Source organism: Mytilus californianus, unplaced genomic scaffold, assembly GCF_021869535.1.
Source record: "Mytilus californianus isolate M0D057914Y unplaced genomic scaffold, xbMytCali1.0.p SCAF_9, whole genome shotgun sequence".
In the NCBI taxonomy this organism is placed as follows: domain Eukaryota; kingdom Metazoa; phylum Mollusca; class Bivalvia; order Mytilida; family Mytilidae; genus Mytilus; species Mytilus californianus.
Genome location: NW_026262745.1, coordinates 69,423,974 through 69,442,013, shown reverse-complemented (window position 1 = coordinate 69,442,013; position 18,040 = coordinate 69,423,974). Strand labels below are relative to the sequence as shown.

The 18,040-nt window shown below is 31.7% G+C and overlaps 1 protein-coding gene across 2 annotated transcripts; it reads left to right on the top strand.

Moving 5' to 3' along the window:
• Positions 1 to 9,450: 9,450 nt before the first annotated feature.
• Positions 9,451 to 17,751, top strand: LOC127715168 (uncharacterized). 2 transcript variants are annotated; one of them, XR_007988206.1, is made up of 3 exons: positions 9,451 to 9,538; positions 13,222 to 13,307; positions 16,898 to 17,751. XR_007988206.1 is itself a non-coding variant. In XM_052221206.1 (3 exons), the coding sequence occupies exon 3, from the start codon at positions 14,946 to 14,948 to the stop codon at positions 16,638 to 16,640; it is 1,695 nt and encodes a 564-aa protein (XP_052077166.1). In that variant the 5' UTR covers positions 9,451 to 9,538; positions 13,222 to 13,307; positions 14,939 to 14,945. The 2 variants fall into 2 exon arrangements, 1 of the variants encoding a protein (XP_052077166.1); XM_052221206.1 differs by lacking the exon at positions 16,898 to 17,751 and adding an exon at positions 14,939 to 16,640.
• Positions 17,752 to 18,040: the final 289 nt, after the last annotated feature.

Genomic DNA, 18,040 nt, shown 5'->3' with positions numbered 1-18,040 from the left:
GAAACAAATAAACATATATATATATATGCTATCAATTTGCTCATTATTAAAGAGTAACACCAGAAATATTTTACCAAATAAAAGCCACACTACAGAACTACAAAAACTTGACAAGAACAACTTATATTCAATGAGAAAAAATCTGATTAACCACAGATCTTTCAGTTTGCTCTCTAAGATTTGCTTGTCGCTTGCGTAAGATGATAGAGCAAGAAGCAAATTTTACGGAGCAAAGTGAAAGATCTGTTCTCAAGCGGATTGTAAGATACAATCATTATATAACGTGCTTGAAAAATGTAAATTCATTATCGTATTACACATCATCACTAATATTTGTACTTTTCATCCATCCTCCAAATGGTCGGTAAAATTGAACTTCTTTTAACTATCCGTTTTTGATCACCTCGGTATCACATATCTCGGTAGAAAATCTGTTAATGAATACAGACAATGGGAAATTTATTCTTTTTTTCTTCTTCGAATGGTTCTAATTTGTAACATTTATCAGTAAAAAGAACTAAGGAATTTGTTTTTGTCCCGGCTGATAAAGCTGTTAATAATATCATTATAGTTTGACGTAAATTTTACAGTGAGGTTCTGCAAAAGGAAATCACGAATTCACCAACATTCCAACTGACTTCATTTTCAGAAAACGATATCTGTAACAAACATAAACTAGTAGCTACTTCTTTACAAGCAGAATCAAATACAATGAAGGTCCCAACTATGTACTGGCTTCCAAAGCTATACAAATTACCTTACAAATATAGATTTATTTCGTCTTCAAGTCATTGTTCCACTAATAAATTGTCTATTCTACTTTCTAGTACACTTGGTACAATCAAAAACCTGATAATAAATTGTTCAAATAAGGCCTTTGAAAATAGTGGAATTAACTACTTTTGGAGTGTCAAAAACTCGTTGGAAGTACTTGATAAATTGCATGCATATATTGGTGATTTTGTATCTGTTCAAAGTTTTGATTTTTCTACCCTATATACCACTTTGCCTCATATTCTTATTAAGAAAAAAATCACACACCTAATTAAATGGGCATTTAAAAAGTCGGAATGCGAATACATATGTTCAAACTCTTTTAGGTCATTTTTTAGTAGCAACAAACAAAAGAGCTATGTCAATTGGACATGCTTTGATACTATATCTGCCCTTGAATTTTTACTTGTTAACATTTTTGTTTGCTTTGGAGATTCCGTATATCGTCAAGTTATTGGAATTCCAATGGGGACTAACTGTGCACCACTTATTGCGGACCTGTTTTGTATTGTTATGAGTTACAATTTATAACTAAAATCAGCAAAGACCCATCGAAAAAACATCTGATACAAAAATTTAACAATACTTTTAGATATTTGGATGATATATTGGCTCTCAATAATGACGACTTCAGTATGTATAAAAAAGAAATGTATCCTGTTGAACTTACTTTAAATAAAGCTTAATACTAACAATGACCAATGTCCTTTCCTCGATCTTGATATCTATATCATTAACGGGAATCTTAATACAAAATTTATGATAAAAGAGATGATTTTTCATTTCCTATCGTTAATTATTCATTTTTAGATGGTGACGTTCCCTTGTCACCATCTTATGGTGTTTATATATCTCCACGTGTACGATTCGCTCGTGTATGTAACAACGTATTAGATTTTAGCGAGAGAAATTTATGTTTTACTGAAAAATTATTACACCAGGGTTTGCGATATCATAAACTAGTCAAAACATTTACTAAATTTTATCATCGGTATAAGGACATCATTCGTAAATATAACTCAATATGCAGACATCTTATACGTTTGGGTATTTCACATCCAATCTTTTATGGTAATATTCTGTACAAAGCACAAAAATGTCAGTATCAGGGATGGGGTAATCGTAATCTGTAATCGTAATCGATTGTAATTGATTACATTTTTTCCAGTAATCGACAGTAATCTGTAATCGAAGACATTTTCGATTACATGTAATCGTAATTTAATCGATTACAGCAAAAATCATGATGTAATCATCGATTACTTTCGATTACATTTCGATTACTTTAGTAAAATAGTTTGATGAAATATAACCTATTTTAAATGAAAACATGTATGTATTCATCACTTTGAAGTACTGATATGACTTAAGAGTTTATCAACTGCCTTTATATGTCTATCTATTGTCTGAAGCTGCATTATGATCAACTAGATCCCCTACCATAATTTACTTTATATCTAGCTTTTGAAACAAATGGATTTATGTGCTTGTCAATAAGTCAACACCTTTTATATTAAAATAAGAAAATAGATTTGAAATAAGAAAATAAATTTAAAATAAGAAATGTGTCTTAAGTTAAGTTCTGTACTTCCTTAAAGTAATGAGCTTATTTGTATTAAATTTCCTAAAAGCATAATTTTCAATAAGATATAAGCTTAGAATAGATAAACAGTTGATTTCTTATAATGTTATGATATACATGTATATAAAAAATAAGTACACAAAATCCTTTTAACAATGAACCAATGCCTATGCATTGAAATTCTTTTCAGAAAAAGATACATGTATCCCTCATTGACACTATAAATATATACTGTTTATAATTTTATTATAGAATAAAAAAATCTTAACAAACTTCTTGTCTTTACTAATCAGATGATCAAAGTCTTCTAATCACTATATAAGACACATACTTTGTTTTTATTTCAATTACTGTTTGTATAATTAAGATGGAGATTTACATTATTTTGCCCCAGGTTATAAATTGTACTCCATTGGCAGTTTTATAACCTATAATTAAGGTGGTTTTCCAACAAAAGGATTAAATCATGTTTGTCATTATAATTATAAATTTTGATCCTTAAAATTAGCTGAACTAATTAATAATTCGACTTTTTTATATTTTCTTCAGAGAAAACTTCCAACATTGTAAATAACTATGCTAAAATATACCTGCTTTTAATGAATAAAAACAAAAAAGCTAACTTAAGTCAGTACGAAAGCAAAATTATTGAAAAAAACCTTAAACATATATATAAGTGATTGATGGAATGCAATGTCATCTCTAATTCATGTTGAAAGTCAAATTTCAAGATTTTTTTTAATAATTCTGATCCTCAGTAAGAGATTCCATTTAGATAACAACTGTCAACTTATAATTTGAAACAATGATTTAAATGCTGTTTTTTTGGTAAAGTTCTAAATATCTACCATACTAACGTTGATCAACATAATAGTGTTTAACTTACTTTATTTTTTTTAAATTTTGAAGCATGTAATTGACAGTAATCGAAAAGTAATGTAATTACTTTTGATAAAGTAATCGATTGCAATCGATTACAAACAAAAATCTGAGTAATCGATTATCAATCGATTGCACAAAATACCTTCATGTAATCGATTATTAATCGATTACATTTGTCAGTAATCGTGCCCATCCCTGGTCAGTATTCACCTCAAAAGCTAACAAAACCTTTAAACAGACTTATTAAGAAGTGATATAGTTACGATACTGTTGTCAGGTCATTAAAGATTGCATATTTTGGCTTCAATATTGATTCACTTATAGGGTCTTTGCATCGGAATTAAACATATTTATTCTAAAACCAGTTGTTGGCATGACACGGGTTATGTTCTTCTCACATATTTTATGATTGTATAATACTAAAACCTTAACAGGAGGGATTGTGCCTGATATTCATATGATGAAGACATAATCTTTCAATCAGTTTAATTGAGGTCTGGAGTTGGCATGTCAGTAACTGCTAGTAGTCTGTTGTTATTTATGTATTATTGTCATTTTGTTTATTTTCTTTTGTTTCCTATTCTGACATCGGACTCGGACTTTTCTTCAACTGAGTTTTACTGTGCGTACTGTTGTACGTTTTTTTCTACATTGGCTAGAGGTATAGGGGGAGGGTTGAGATCTCAAAAAACATGTTTAACCCCGCCGCATTTTTGCGCCTGTCCCAAGTCAGGAGCCTCTGGCCTTTGTTAGTCTTGTATCATTTTTAATTTTAGTTTCTTGTGTATAATTTGGAGCTTAGTATGACGTCCATTATCACTGAACTAGTATACATATTTGTTTAGGGGCCAGCTGAAGGACGCCTCCGGGTGCGGGAATTTCTCGCTGCATTGAAGACCCATTGGTGGCCTTCGGCTGCTGTCTGCTCTATTGTCGGGTTGTTGTCTCTTTGACACATTCCCCATTTCCATTCTCAATTTTGATAAGTGAAATCTACCAGTTCTATTTTTAATCATCTTACAGATGGCTTCGTAAAAGAAAAAAAGAATAACAACATATACTAGCCATAATTAATATTCAGGTATATTTGAGTACGTGTAACTAATAAACAATGTACAATATATGCGGCAGAATTTATTTGTTTAAACATGCAGGCATAATTCTACACATATACAGCTAAAGTCTTCAATGCGTATACCACAGCTATAGTCTTCAGTGCGAATACCACAAAAAAGTGTTGAATGTATATACCTCAGCTATAGTTTTCATTGCGTATACTACACATTCTGCTTATTGGTTGGAGGGATGTAATTATTTTTCAAATATGTTTTTTCCACAAGCGACATTATTCGTAATTAACCTGTTAAATACTTTAATGAAACATATCCGGTGATAAGGCATTACGTTATAATAGTGGATTTGAATATGTCGCTTTTTTAAACTTAAAAAATTGCAAATTTATACGGCATCGAAAAAATTCGTTAACCCTAATAGATGTTCATAACCAATATATTTAAGAAATCTATTTGTTTTCGATTTCATGTTTCAAAATATAATGAAGCATGTATATCTCACATTATCGGTAGACATTTGGAATTATAATGCCTTGGTCCATTGTGATAATTATATGAATATTTACCGCCTTCGACTACAGTATGGTAATATTCAGGGTTACTACAGTTGACTACGTTGCCTTACCTATTTGATGACGAAAACATGAACATATAACAGGCAATTTTAGAAAATAACGTTTACAAAGATATTTATAATTATAAGCACTTTCTGTCTTTGTCATAGTGTATGTCGGCTACGTTTTCAGTACCATCTTCTCTGTCAAGTAACCGTCTTTTTTGCTTTCTATCAGATGATATAAAAACAACATTGTTGTCAATATAATGGAAATTTATGCGACTGTCATACAATTGAGAGGTTTAGCTAGCCATAAAACCAGGTTTAATCTACCATTTTCTACATAAGGAAATGTCTGTACCAAGTCAGGAATATGACAGTTGTTTTCCATTCGTTTGATATGTTTGAGATTTCGATATTGTCATTTGATAAGAAACTTTCCGTTTTCAATTTTCCTTGGAGTTCGGTATTTTTGATATTTTACTTTGTATGTAGCCTCTCCTACCATGTAAAGGTTTCCATATGCGTCTGATGTGAGTTTAGATGGCGACGAGAAAAGTTATGTGTAAGCAAACCTCCAAATGATGTTTGCTGATGAATCAAGGAGAGTTATTTAGTCTTTTTACATGTCACTCATGCATACGTTTCCCTTAGACATTGTTACATAAGAAACGGACACATACCCGTACGAATAAAATTGTTGCCGTACACAGACGCAAAGATAGAGAATTTACCTATGATGTTCTATTGCGAGGCAAAATTAATTCGTCTTTATTTTTCTGTCAACCGGTCTAACGGAATGTTGTCCTCTGGAAATAGCAACTGTAGAATTATCTACTGATGCTATGTCCTTTATTTCTGCTAAATCAATAACAAATCGTTCCTTGAATGGAATGTCGTAATTAAAGATTGTAAAAACACCTACTCCATCGACACACACGAAATCATTATTTGGGAGTATGCAGAATGCACAAATTTCCGGACTTTCTGAGTCTGTGTTGGCTACATTGAATTTTTGGGCTATTCCTAGCTGTGTATTATGACTTCTTATCGGTATTTGTATCCTATGATACAGCATTTCTAAGGTTGTTGTCTGTTGATCCTTTGTCTTATTGGATTGATTATGTCCATCTCTGCAAAGATTATATAAATAAAGGCAACAGTAGTATACCGCTATTCGAAATTCATAAATCGATTGAGAAGAAAAACAAATCCGGGTTACAAACTAAAACAGAGGAAAACACATCAAATATAAGAGGAGAACAACGACACAACAGAAACTCAACACTAAAATGCAACACACACAGAAACGAACTATAATATTACAATGGCCATTTTCCTGACTTGGTACAGGACATTTTAAGAAAAAATGGTGGGTTGAACCTGGTTTTGTGGCTAGCCAAACCTCGCACTTTTATGGCAATGTTAAATACAACACTAAAATGACACCATTACATGACAGGAATGCAGTACAAATAAATGCAAGAACATTCGGGACAGAGAATTACGCAAATAAACAATACAATATAGTACATTTCGACAACGAAACAACAGAAACACGAAGTGAACAAAACACAAACGACAATGCAACAGACATAGAAACAAACTATACGATAACAATTGCCATTTTCCTGACTTGATACAGGACATTTTTTAGAAAAAAAAGGATGGGTTGAACTTGGTTTTGTGGCTAGCCAAACCTTCCTCTTTTATGGCAATGTTAAATATAACATTGAAATGACAAGATTACATGACAGGACTACAATACAAATAAATGGGAGAACATACAGGACAGAGACACACACAAATAATAGATATCACAAGGTACCAGGCTTATAATCTAATACGCCAGTCGCGCGTTTCGTCTACATAAGACCCATCAGTGACGCTCAGATCAAAAAAGTTCGAAAGCCAAAACAAGTACAAAGCTGAAAAGCATTGAGGACCAAAAGTTCAAAAAAGTTGTGCCAAATACGGCTTAGGTTATATGCCTGGGATAAGAAAATCCTTAGCATTTAGAATAATTCATACTTTTCAAACAGTAAATTTAGAAACAGGACTATACAATAGATATACATGTTAACACCGATGTGGTGACTAACTACAGAATAAAAACGAATACATGAAACAACCTAAATCAGCACATAAAAAAGGCACAGCCGAACAACGTATTATATGTTAGCCGAAGAAATCGACGCACAATGTGACGTCACATTTAAATTTCTATAAATTTCCAAAAAATAGGATAGAGTTCAACATAAGGTTTGTAATACTGATATAACATGTATTAATAACAATGAAAATTACAATACTTATTATTATAAAATTGTGGTAGTAATTAGATAATTAATTGTATTATCAAGCTATGTCGGTATTTCTTCTAAATCAAACTGTAAACCAAATACATCGTATAAATTTAGTTGACCCAAACTAAAATCTTATAAATGAACTGGATGATTAATAATCTTTACCGTAACACACAAATAAAACAGAAAAAAATAAGATTTACAACTACAAACGATAAGACATTTGACAAAATCCGACGAGAATAACAAATATAATATCAAAACTAAATACATGGATTTTGGATAGAAAAATACCGTGACACGTCTTATAGCAATGCGAATTCATGCTCAGCAAAACAGTCACAATCGGGAATAAGTAACGTTCGGTACGTAACAGATCAGACGACGTCATGGCAAACCACAATCTAACACGTGGTAAAAATGTCCTTTGTTAGTTTGGACAAAGACACATCGTATGAATCAACCAATGGTGTCCATAAAATTTACGGAGTGGCATTTTTATTCTGTCCTCCTCATAACTTTTTTGGAGCAGTTTCTGCGTTAGGAGCACACTCCTGTATATGAAGTCCGTATAGTGTGAACATTCACGAGCATAACGTATCAACTGAGATATGTAAACACCATACGAAGGGGCAGCGGGTATGTTACTGCTGAGAAATGGGAAATTGATAATAGGGAAGTTGAATTCGTCCCGTTTATCATAGATTTTCGTGTGAAGTCGTCACTAAAACACTTTCACATTCAGGACATTATCGTTCCCATTTTTAAGACAAATGCCACAGCTATCACAAGTAGAAGTAGCCATTTCTTTACCTGTAAAGTTGTTAAGGCAAATGCAGTCGATGGAAAGTGCAAATCGAGAAAACATAATGAATTTCTGTACCAAGTCAGGAATATGACAGTTGTTTTCCATTTGTTTGATGTGCATAAGTTTTTGATTTTGCCATTTTATAAGGGACTTTCCGATTTGAATTTTCCTTGGAGTTCGGTATTTTTGTTAATTCACTTTTTTCTTATATAAAGTCGCGATGTTTTCTAATATGAAATTGTAAATATGCAGACATTCATGAGGAAAAACATGTTTTTTGCCAAAAATGAAGTTTAATATCAAAATATATAAATACGTTCAGTCAGGAATTAATTCACTCGACAAACAGAAGAGTTTTATTTATCACCATTAATTATCGGTTATTACAAGCCTTTCAAGGTCGATTTAAAGACAAAATGCAAGTGGACCAGTTAAACGAGCAACAAAGTAAGATTTCCTAATGGAAATATAAACTGTTAATCTTTCATTTAGATATAAACGGGGTCTTGAAATATGCTCAATATCAAAGTAATAGCAAAAAGTTATGTTCTTGTAAAAATTGTACTGCTACGCATTTTTTTTGTAAATAAATAATTGAATGCTATTTATTTTATTGTAGAAGTGATATTTTTAAAGGCAGTTGTGGTATGTTTTGATTGTAACTATACCTTTCATGTTATATGAGGTAGCAGTTTTTAGCCCACTGCTTAAACGTCAAAATGAACTTTTGATACATCTTTAAATATATTTGTATTCTTTAAAAAGTGTTTGGTAGATGTTTTTCACTTGTTCCGTTGATTGATAGCGTTATATTTTGTCAGTTTTTATTGACTTCCCCTTTTTGAATTTGCCTTGGAGTTCGGTATTTTTGTTATACTTTTTATATGTGAAGAATAAAAATTCAAGTCATGTTAGCTAGTGGATAACATCAAAAACTGTCGGTATAACTTCATTTTAAGATCTTGTCTTTAATATTTACATGTGACCATTATTAGGCCCCTGAAATTGTAAATATAATACACTTATTCAAGCCGTTTGAAATTATGTTAAATGTATTGATAAATAAACCAAATGCTCTAATCTGGTAACGTTAGTGAAAAAAAAGGTAACTTGACCTCATACACATGTCGAAATTTACGTATTGGACCTGAAGTGGCCATTTCACGCATAGTTTTTGCAAATATAGATATAAGCAAGATATTTCATACAAACTTACATCTTTGTAAAATTCATTTTGCAACAAAGTATTTTTTTCGGTAAAGCCCTTGCTTTATGGATCGTTTTAAAGACCTACACAAGATCAAAATATGCAATAATGTAATTTCTATAATTTAAAAATAAAGAATATAGTGGCTGGACAAAATAAGGCCGGAACAAATACTATTTTCGTTCATTTAAAATACACAAGTTTAAATTTTAAATTGCGTACTTGAAATCACGTGGTCTACTTGAACATATTAAGGACAGGATTTAGATTGAAGGAAGATGAAACATATTCAAGACTTCGAATGAATATTATATATGGTGAAGAAACACGAGTACATTTTTCATAGAAAAGTGAGTAGACTTCTGCTAAGGTTTTCCTTATTTTAACACTACTTTGATAAGGCAGATTAGCATAGATTGCATAAATATTAAATTTTTCTATCGTTTTCACAGAAACTTAACATGTTTTCGAAATATTAATCATCAACATGATCGATAAATCACCGAAAGCTGAAAAATTTATTCCAAATGTTGACTTGAACATTACATATTTTCATTAATATGTATAAAAATATAAACAAATAAATAAACAGATAGATAGAAACATAGCGTCCATATACCTAAAACAATAGAAACAAGGCTTCAGGTACATGGAATACCATTTGAATCACGTGATCGTAATAACCAAGATGAATGCTACACCATATGTAATATATATGGTTAATTTTTATTATGTGATTTGTTTGATACATTGGTCAAATGTTTTGTCAAATAACCTGTGTCTCTAGGTTAGATAAACACATCCAAGATATCAGGCTTATCATTTTATAACTTTATAAATGTTTATGTCAATAGTTTTTGTAGGTCTATAAATATTTTACTTGCTCAATGATTCAAATAGGATGGGACAAAATTTTTTACCCACTTAATTATGAAGTGTCTTCCTGTATACAATCCGATAACAATTTGACATTAAATCTAGAAATTGTACATACACAAATTATAAATTGTAATATGAGTATAATTCAACCCTTGGTCGATTATTAGAATAACCACATTTATGGGTTTTGGAAAGTGAAAGTGTGAAAACGTAAAGGCGAATAAAAATTGCAACTTGAGAGGTTTCATTCAGGAAGTTATTTGAGAAATATGATATCACTCAGACCTTTTCATATACCGTATCTAAAAATAGAACATAGTTATGAGACAACTGTCCTCAAAACTCATTTGATCTCTTCTGTGTTAATATGAGTTATCATTGACATGGTCATAATTATAAATTAATTGTTTACAAAACTTTGAAGTTTTTGAAATACAAAGGATTTTCAACCCCCAGATAACCTTAACTGTATTTGGAAAATTTTTAAGGAATTTTGGGTCGTCAATTCTCTTCAACTTCGAACTTTATTTGGCCTTTTTGACTTTATTATTCGAGCGTCTGATGAGTCTTCTGTACACGAATCAAGCTTCTGTCGTAGAAAATTTCAATCATGGTATCTATAATGAGTTTATTTCCTAAGTTGTCGAGTGAAATATTTCCATCATGTGGCAAGTTTAACATAACAGCTTTCAAATCTCTTCAAGCATATGATGTATCGTGTACAATAAGAAAATATATGGTCAGCATTTTCTAGTGGAGTTCCACAAACACAGGCTGGAGATACTTTAAAATTATATTTACTTTAAACAAATCGTTAAGAAATGAAGCACCACATCTGAATTTTGTCTAGCGGATATTTAATTTTCTAGGGCCAATAGATTTTATTTTTAAAATTGTTTTTTATCACCATGACATTTGGCGAGTAAGAAATTCTTTCATTTAGGTATATATGGAATAAAATGGTCCAATTAACTTGATTCTCTGATTGTAAAAAGAAAACGAAAAACAGTAAGTGAAAGTCTTCAAAAAGGGATTATTAATAAGCTCATCTTAGATACCAGGATTGAAATTGTTTACGCAATCGCGCGTTTTGTCTACAAAAGACTCATCAGTGACGCTCAAATAAAAAAAGTTAAAAAAGGAAAATAAAGTACGAAGTTGAAGAGCATCCCCATCTCATAATGAATAAATTGATGAGCTTATGTATACATAGAGGAACTAATTCTCTTAGATATTCCGGTACATCGCCATTTACAACATTATAAAATAATTAGTTTTCGACGAGTAGGACGTGTTGTAAAAGTTTCCTACCCTCTCTGAGCGCATTAAATTTAATGTTTTTGTAAAAATTGCTTAACCTAGCCTGTCACTATTCTGGCAGCTTTCATTTATAGTTTATTTTCATGTTTATCTGAATCGACAAGACTATAGTTGTCCAAGATTCCTTAAGCATATTAAAAAGGGGACGGATATAAACTAAGAATACTATTTTGTTTATTCAATCAAAATTTCAAAAGACTATTTTCATATTACCGACTTTTGACTCCGAAGTTTATATTATTTCAACAGGTTACTCTGTGGTAGGACATCCAAGTACCAATTCAAGTAAGAGCAACGTAAAGAAGTTAAATCAAGCTTTCAATCGGTACAAATTTTGGGGAAAAATAACTGCTTCATATTTTCTTTACACGACAAAATCATCGGAAAACAGTAAACTTTCCCCTCAAATTACACCAATTATATGCTTGATTTTACTTATTTTGGTTGCTCTTACTTGGCCGAGTACCAGGATGTCTTACCACAGAAAAGATAACCTGTCGAAAAATTATATAATCCGGAGTCAAAAGTCGGTAATATGAAAATAGTCTACTGGCTTAGTATTCCTAAATGTTTGTTGACCTTTGTTTAAAAAAACTGGTAATTTGGTTCCGTTTGGCATTTTTGGACAGAATAACACCCAAGTGCTTATGACTTGTCCATCTACGTAGAATTTTGAAAACCGAAGGACTAACTAAGGAGTTTATGATTCTCGGGGGGGGGGGGGGGGGGGGAGGGACTAACAAACAACCGGCAGAGGAATCGAACCAGTGTTTGAGAATGAAAAGAAAATCTTTAAATTTGATGTGTTCGAATCGCTTTTCGTGACTTACCTTAATAAGGAACTTTCAAACCCGCGTGTGACAAAATGACTTTTTAAAGTATACATATGAAATAGTTGTTTTAAATGTCTGAACGAAGTTTAAAAACTGGAACACCGTTGTTTAGTTGTACAATTTTAATAACTCTTCATAAAGTATGGGCATCAGAAGTTTTATTTTCGGGATTAATTATCATCAGAAATGATCAAAAGCAAAATTTAAAATATAGAGATGTATGAATACTTGGGGAATTATTTTGTAGCATTCAACTAATTCCTGATAGCAATGGTAATTTTGTGAAGTGATATTTGTAGTCCTTTTCGCATAACCCACACTTAGCTTTGCTTAAAAGATATGAAGATAGAGGTATACTTGTCAATGATTACTAATCAGGAATGAGAAACTGAGGATTACATAATAAATATCCCGTTTGTCATACAATTTAGTCAGGGAGGGTAATTTTTAGAAAAAATGATGTGAATAAGACTTTCTTGTCTGTACATTCTCCATAATTTCAGAGGCTTCTAGTCAAAATGAGATCCAAAATTTCAATTGAATTAAGACATTGAAAATTAGAGGTATAATACAGCGATTTTTCTCAAAAATTCTTACGACAAAAAATACCCACATAAATAACGAACAATTAACGATCAATTTCATTCGTTAAATGTTTTGTGAAAAATAATACAGAGCAATAAAATGAGTAACAACATATATTTAAAGGTATTTAAACAATACCTTCTAAACTTGGCAAATTCGGATTTAAGCATTTCTGAAAAAGTAGTAAAACTGAAAAGTTTGGGTTTTATGTTGGTTAAAATCATTTCCATCCATATTGTACGACAATATCATACTAATGAATTACGTAAAGAGTTCCACGGAATACTGTGTCTCGCCTGCAATTGCTGTCAGGGTAAAGACGTTTATCTGTCAAAAATTTAGTCCATTTATCGGTAAAATATAGGGGGGAAATCTACATATTATTTTTCTTCATATGCTATTTCTTGATCATGCAGGAGCTTCTGTTCAAGTTTCAAAGCATTCCATGGTGGTTTGACGAAGTTTTTGATGACTACAGCTTTTAATTAATTCCAAACTGTGTGTACGTACATCTATAAAAAAGATATTGAAAAGTGCAAAATATATATTTTGAAATTTTGCGTCCTATGTTATGTCTTAAGTAAAGAACCATGATAGAAGTTTCATAAAATTCTAAGACGAGTTGACGAATCAATTGATGTCCAAAAAAATCCAGCTCAAGACTGTGTCTTAATGTTAGCTGCAGAACAAAAACTAAGTCCTTTTATTAGTAAATTTCAGAAAAACTAGAGAAAAAAAATACTTTCATAGTTTTGCACTATAGATACTTCACTTTACTAAGCTTCTATCCAAGTTTCTTAAAATTCTATGAAAGTTAGACAAAGTTGTTCGTGTCTTAAACACTTTAAACTTAGACATAACATAAAAAAGTCCATTTTTCAGTAAAATACAGAAAAATAAGAATATTTTTTGGAATTGTTTTCTAGAAACCTTCTCTTGATCATAAACAGCATTTGTCCACGTTTCTAAAAATTCGCGAAGGTTTGACAAAGTTAATCAAATCTGAACATGTTTAACCTTAAACTGTATCTTAATGTTAACCGAAATAAAAAAAAAAAAAAAAAAAATTATCAGTACAATACTGAAAAATGAAAATAAAGCCTATGTTCATACTTTTGGTTACTGTCTTCAGCCTCTTTCCACATTTGTTATTATTCCAAAAAGGCATCACAAAGTAATTGATGTTAATGATATTTTTCAACATACTGAGCTCTTCAAAAAGAAGATGTGGGTTTTACTCAACCAGACAACACCATTGAACAATATGTGATTGTTCATGACTAAACTTGTGAAAAAGGGGGAGGTATGACTACGGCAATTATATGACCACTAAAATTACAGAAGCAGTAACATTATGCGAGCCTTAACATTTATGTTAATTTTATTGATACATGATCTGGTTGATCTTATCTGAAATAATCTGGACATTTAACTGCAAAAATATTCGCTCGTAGTGTCAACTTTGATACATAAACATCTTGAAATTGGAAAATTTGACCAAACTTGTTCATTATTTTAACACAGTTCCATCGACAAAACAAAAATATTAACCGCGGCTTTACTCAAACGGATATTTTACATATATCAACACATTCGTGAAATATATACATCTTGTAGCAAAACATCCTCTTTTGGTAACACTTTCGTTCATATCTAAATATAAATGAAACGATTTCAAAAGAGTTTATTTTGTCACTTACCAGTATGACGTAAACATATTAACTCTTTTTATTTTCACACTCCTGCATGGTTCATGGTTAAGTTTAAGGAGGAATCTGTTCTGCATTATACATATATATGATATATCAACTGCATAATTTGGTGTGTGTATTTGTTGCGAGAAAAAAAAATGTTAGGATTTGACCATTGGTCAGGTTCTGATCTGCATTAAATTAATAATCATATCACACTTCAAAAGATAGTAAGTTCTACATAAATCCTAATTTGATTTATGTTTTTACATTTGAATTTTTTAGTTTTTTCGTTTTTCAAATCTAACTATATCGTCACATTTTTTATTTCATTGTTTGTAATGCATATATTTGGTATTCATTAACTTTTACTGTATATTAATGGTGTTTTAAACAGTATGAATTTTTTGTTAATCATTAAGAGTTTGTAAAAACATTTCAGTATCATAATGTCCAATTCTACATCCCTGTGTGGTGTGTGTGGTCTGCGTCACCTGTCTAAACCATCGACAGTCTGGTGTCTTGATTGTGACGAAGGACTTTGTTTTGATTGCAAAGAACATCATAGCTTACTGAAAGCGACAAAAAGTCATAACATCATTTCTATCAATGAGTATCAGAAATTACCACGGAACGTGTTAGAAATTACACAGTACTGTACAAAGCACGAAGAAATTTTCCAAATATTTTGTAAAAAACACGACTGTCCTTGCTGTAGAAAATGTATTATTGAAACTCACAACAACTGCATAGATTTAATCGAAATTGAAGATTATATAAAAGATGTTAAGTCCTCGGCTAGGTTAAGTGACCTTGAGGACATCCTTAATGAAACGACTGAAAACGTTAAAAAAATCTGCATCAATAAACAGGAAAATCTAACATCTCTTCAGGAAGTAAGAAAGAAAATAGAAAACGAAATTGTACAGACCAGGATTAAAATCAATAACCACTTAGACAAACTACAGGCCGATTTAATTCAAGAATTATATGCAAAAGAAGCAAACGAAAGCAAAAAAATACTACAGGTATTAAAATTGTTAGAAGAGAAAGAGGCTCAATTAAAAGAATGTCAAAATAACTTTGTACACATAAAGAAATATGCGTCTGATGTTCAACTTTTTCTTTCAATGAAACAAATAGAAAACGACACTGTGAAAGATGAAGAATTTGTCCAATCATTGATGGAAAATGGAAGAATTTTTCAAGTAATATTATATTTGAAAGACATTATTGACACCAAAAACATAGCTGTCGATATTCCGTACATAGGAAAAGTAGGTGTGGATTACTCTCCAAGTCTAGTCAGTATCACAAAAAATAAGGAAAAGCAAGCGCAGATGATGGCGACCAAAACGACCATAAAGTCAATTAAAAATATCGCGCTAAAGGTTCAAAAAAAGATAACCGCATGTGGAAGTGGGTCGACGGGGTGTACACAACTTTCACATGGCAATATTGCATTTGCAAATGAGAAGGAAAGGAACATTACAGTAGTAAAATCGGACGGGTCACTTGACTTTAAGATCGATTTAAAACCGTACCGGCCTTTAGATATCACATATATTCCCTATACCAATACCATTGTTGTCACATCTAGAAGTTCAAATGACATTAAAATCGTTGATGTAAATGCAAGAGGAGTGCTTAAAACGTACTGTTTAGACGCACCATGTGCAGGTATAGCGTACACAGAAAAAAGAATTATTTTATGCTCCACAAATGAAGGAATACTTGAATTGAATCAACATGATGGATCAGTAAAGACCATTGTACCGGACAAACTGCACGATTATGCTCATGTTGCTCTCCTTGGAGATCAGATCTTCTACACAAATTCACTTACGAAATCAGTAATATGTTGTGATCTTCTTGGAAGAAAACAGTGGGTATTCCAATATCCAAAGCTATCCAGACTATTCGGTGTCGCTGTGGACATTGACGGACACGTGTTCGTCGCCGGCAATAGCTCTCACAATGTTGTTGTCATATCTCCAGACGGAAAACAACAAAAACAACTGTTATCTTCCAAGGATGGTGTTGATTGGCCTAATGGTTTGATCTATGATAGACATAAAAACCAGTTACTTGTTACAAATTATGATAAAGGTGCAGTTTTGTATAATGTTACATTGGTAGATTAACATTATACAGATAGTTATATTTCCAGTTTGAGAGTTGCGTAACCAAATTTATGTAGAAGCTGATAACAAATAATCATTCAAGTTTTCAAAATAAAGCTTTCACTTTCAAAAATTTAACTTGTATTACTTAGTGCTGTTTATGATACATTTAAAATAGATATCTGGGTTCAACTTCATTTGGAAGGCTCAAAACCCAATTGTTGGGAATTCAAAAGATAGATTTGAATTAAGGAAACTATCCTTTTATTTTATTTCAGATGAAGGACACCATTGAAAACAGTATGAAAACGCAACGTGTTAGTATATTATACACCCACTGGAATGAAAAACATAATCTAGGACCAAAAGATATACGTTATAGAAGCGATGATGATGAATAGAAACTAATTCTAGACCTACCGAAGCAAAACAAAATATATAGTTTGTCTAAAAAATTAAGCTGTGATTATTAAACAGAGTCAAAGATAAGCCTATGCCAAGGAAGAAGATAAGCAGGGACCCGCTAACCGAGGCTTCTAAATTTTGGACTTGGTCCCTAAAAGTTTGCTGAAAATGTCCATAATGCTTTAAATTTGTTAATCTTTCAAATTGTGGCAGGTTATCCCCTTTGATTGAAAATGTTTTTCTTTTCTCCTGCTTCACCTAGATTATTATCAAATAGTGTATCCTCTGAAAATTGGCGCAATAGCTATGTTTAACCACTTCTTTGCAATAATAGCACGAAAATATTTGGGGTCTACCGATATAATAATGTATTGGCTCTTATCATGTCTAAGGTTTTTGTCGAGCCTGCGACTTTTGTCGCAGAAAGCTCGACATAGGGATAGTGATCCGGCGGCGGCGTAAGATAAATTCTTAAAAGCTTTTTATTTTAGAAGGTGGAAGACCTGGATGCTTTACTTTGTATATAGATGCCTTATGTTACGAAGTTTCCGTCTGTCACATGTCTATTGTCCTTGACCTTATTTTCATGGTTCAGTGACTACTTGAAAAAAAAGTTGAGATTTTTTGTAATGTTAATTTCTCTCTTATTATGAGTAATATGATAATTTTATTTGGTATGTGCGTACCTTGCAAGGTCTTCGTGCCCGTCAGACAATTTTCACTTGACCTTGACCTCATTTTCATGGTTCAGTGGTTATAGTTAGGTTTTTGTGTTTTGGTCTGTTTTTCTTATACTTTATGCAATAGGTCTACTATATTTGGTGTATGGAATGATTGTAAGGTGTACATGTCCAACTGGCAGGTGTCATCTGACTTTGATTTCATTTTTATGTTTCTGTGGTCAAAGTAGAGTTTTTGAGTTTTGGTCTTTTTTCTAATACTATATGCAATAAGGCAACTATGTTTGGTGTATGGAAATATTTTATGATGTACATGTCAGTCTCGCAGGTTTCATT

Coding starts and splice junctions, on each gene's coding strand:
- LOC127715168 (XM_052221206.1), top strand. CDS start 14,946: ATGTCCAATTCTACATCCCTGTGTGGTGTGTGTGGTCTGCGTCACCTG.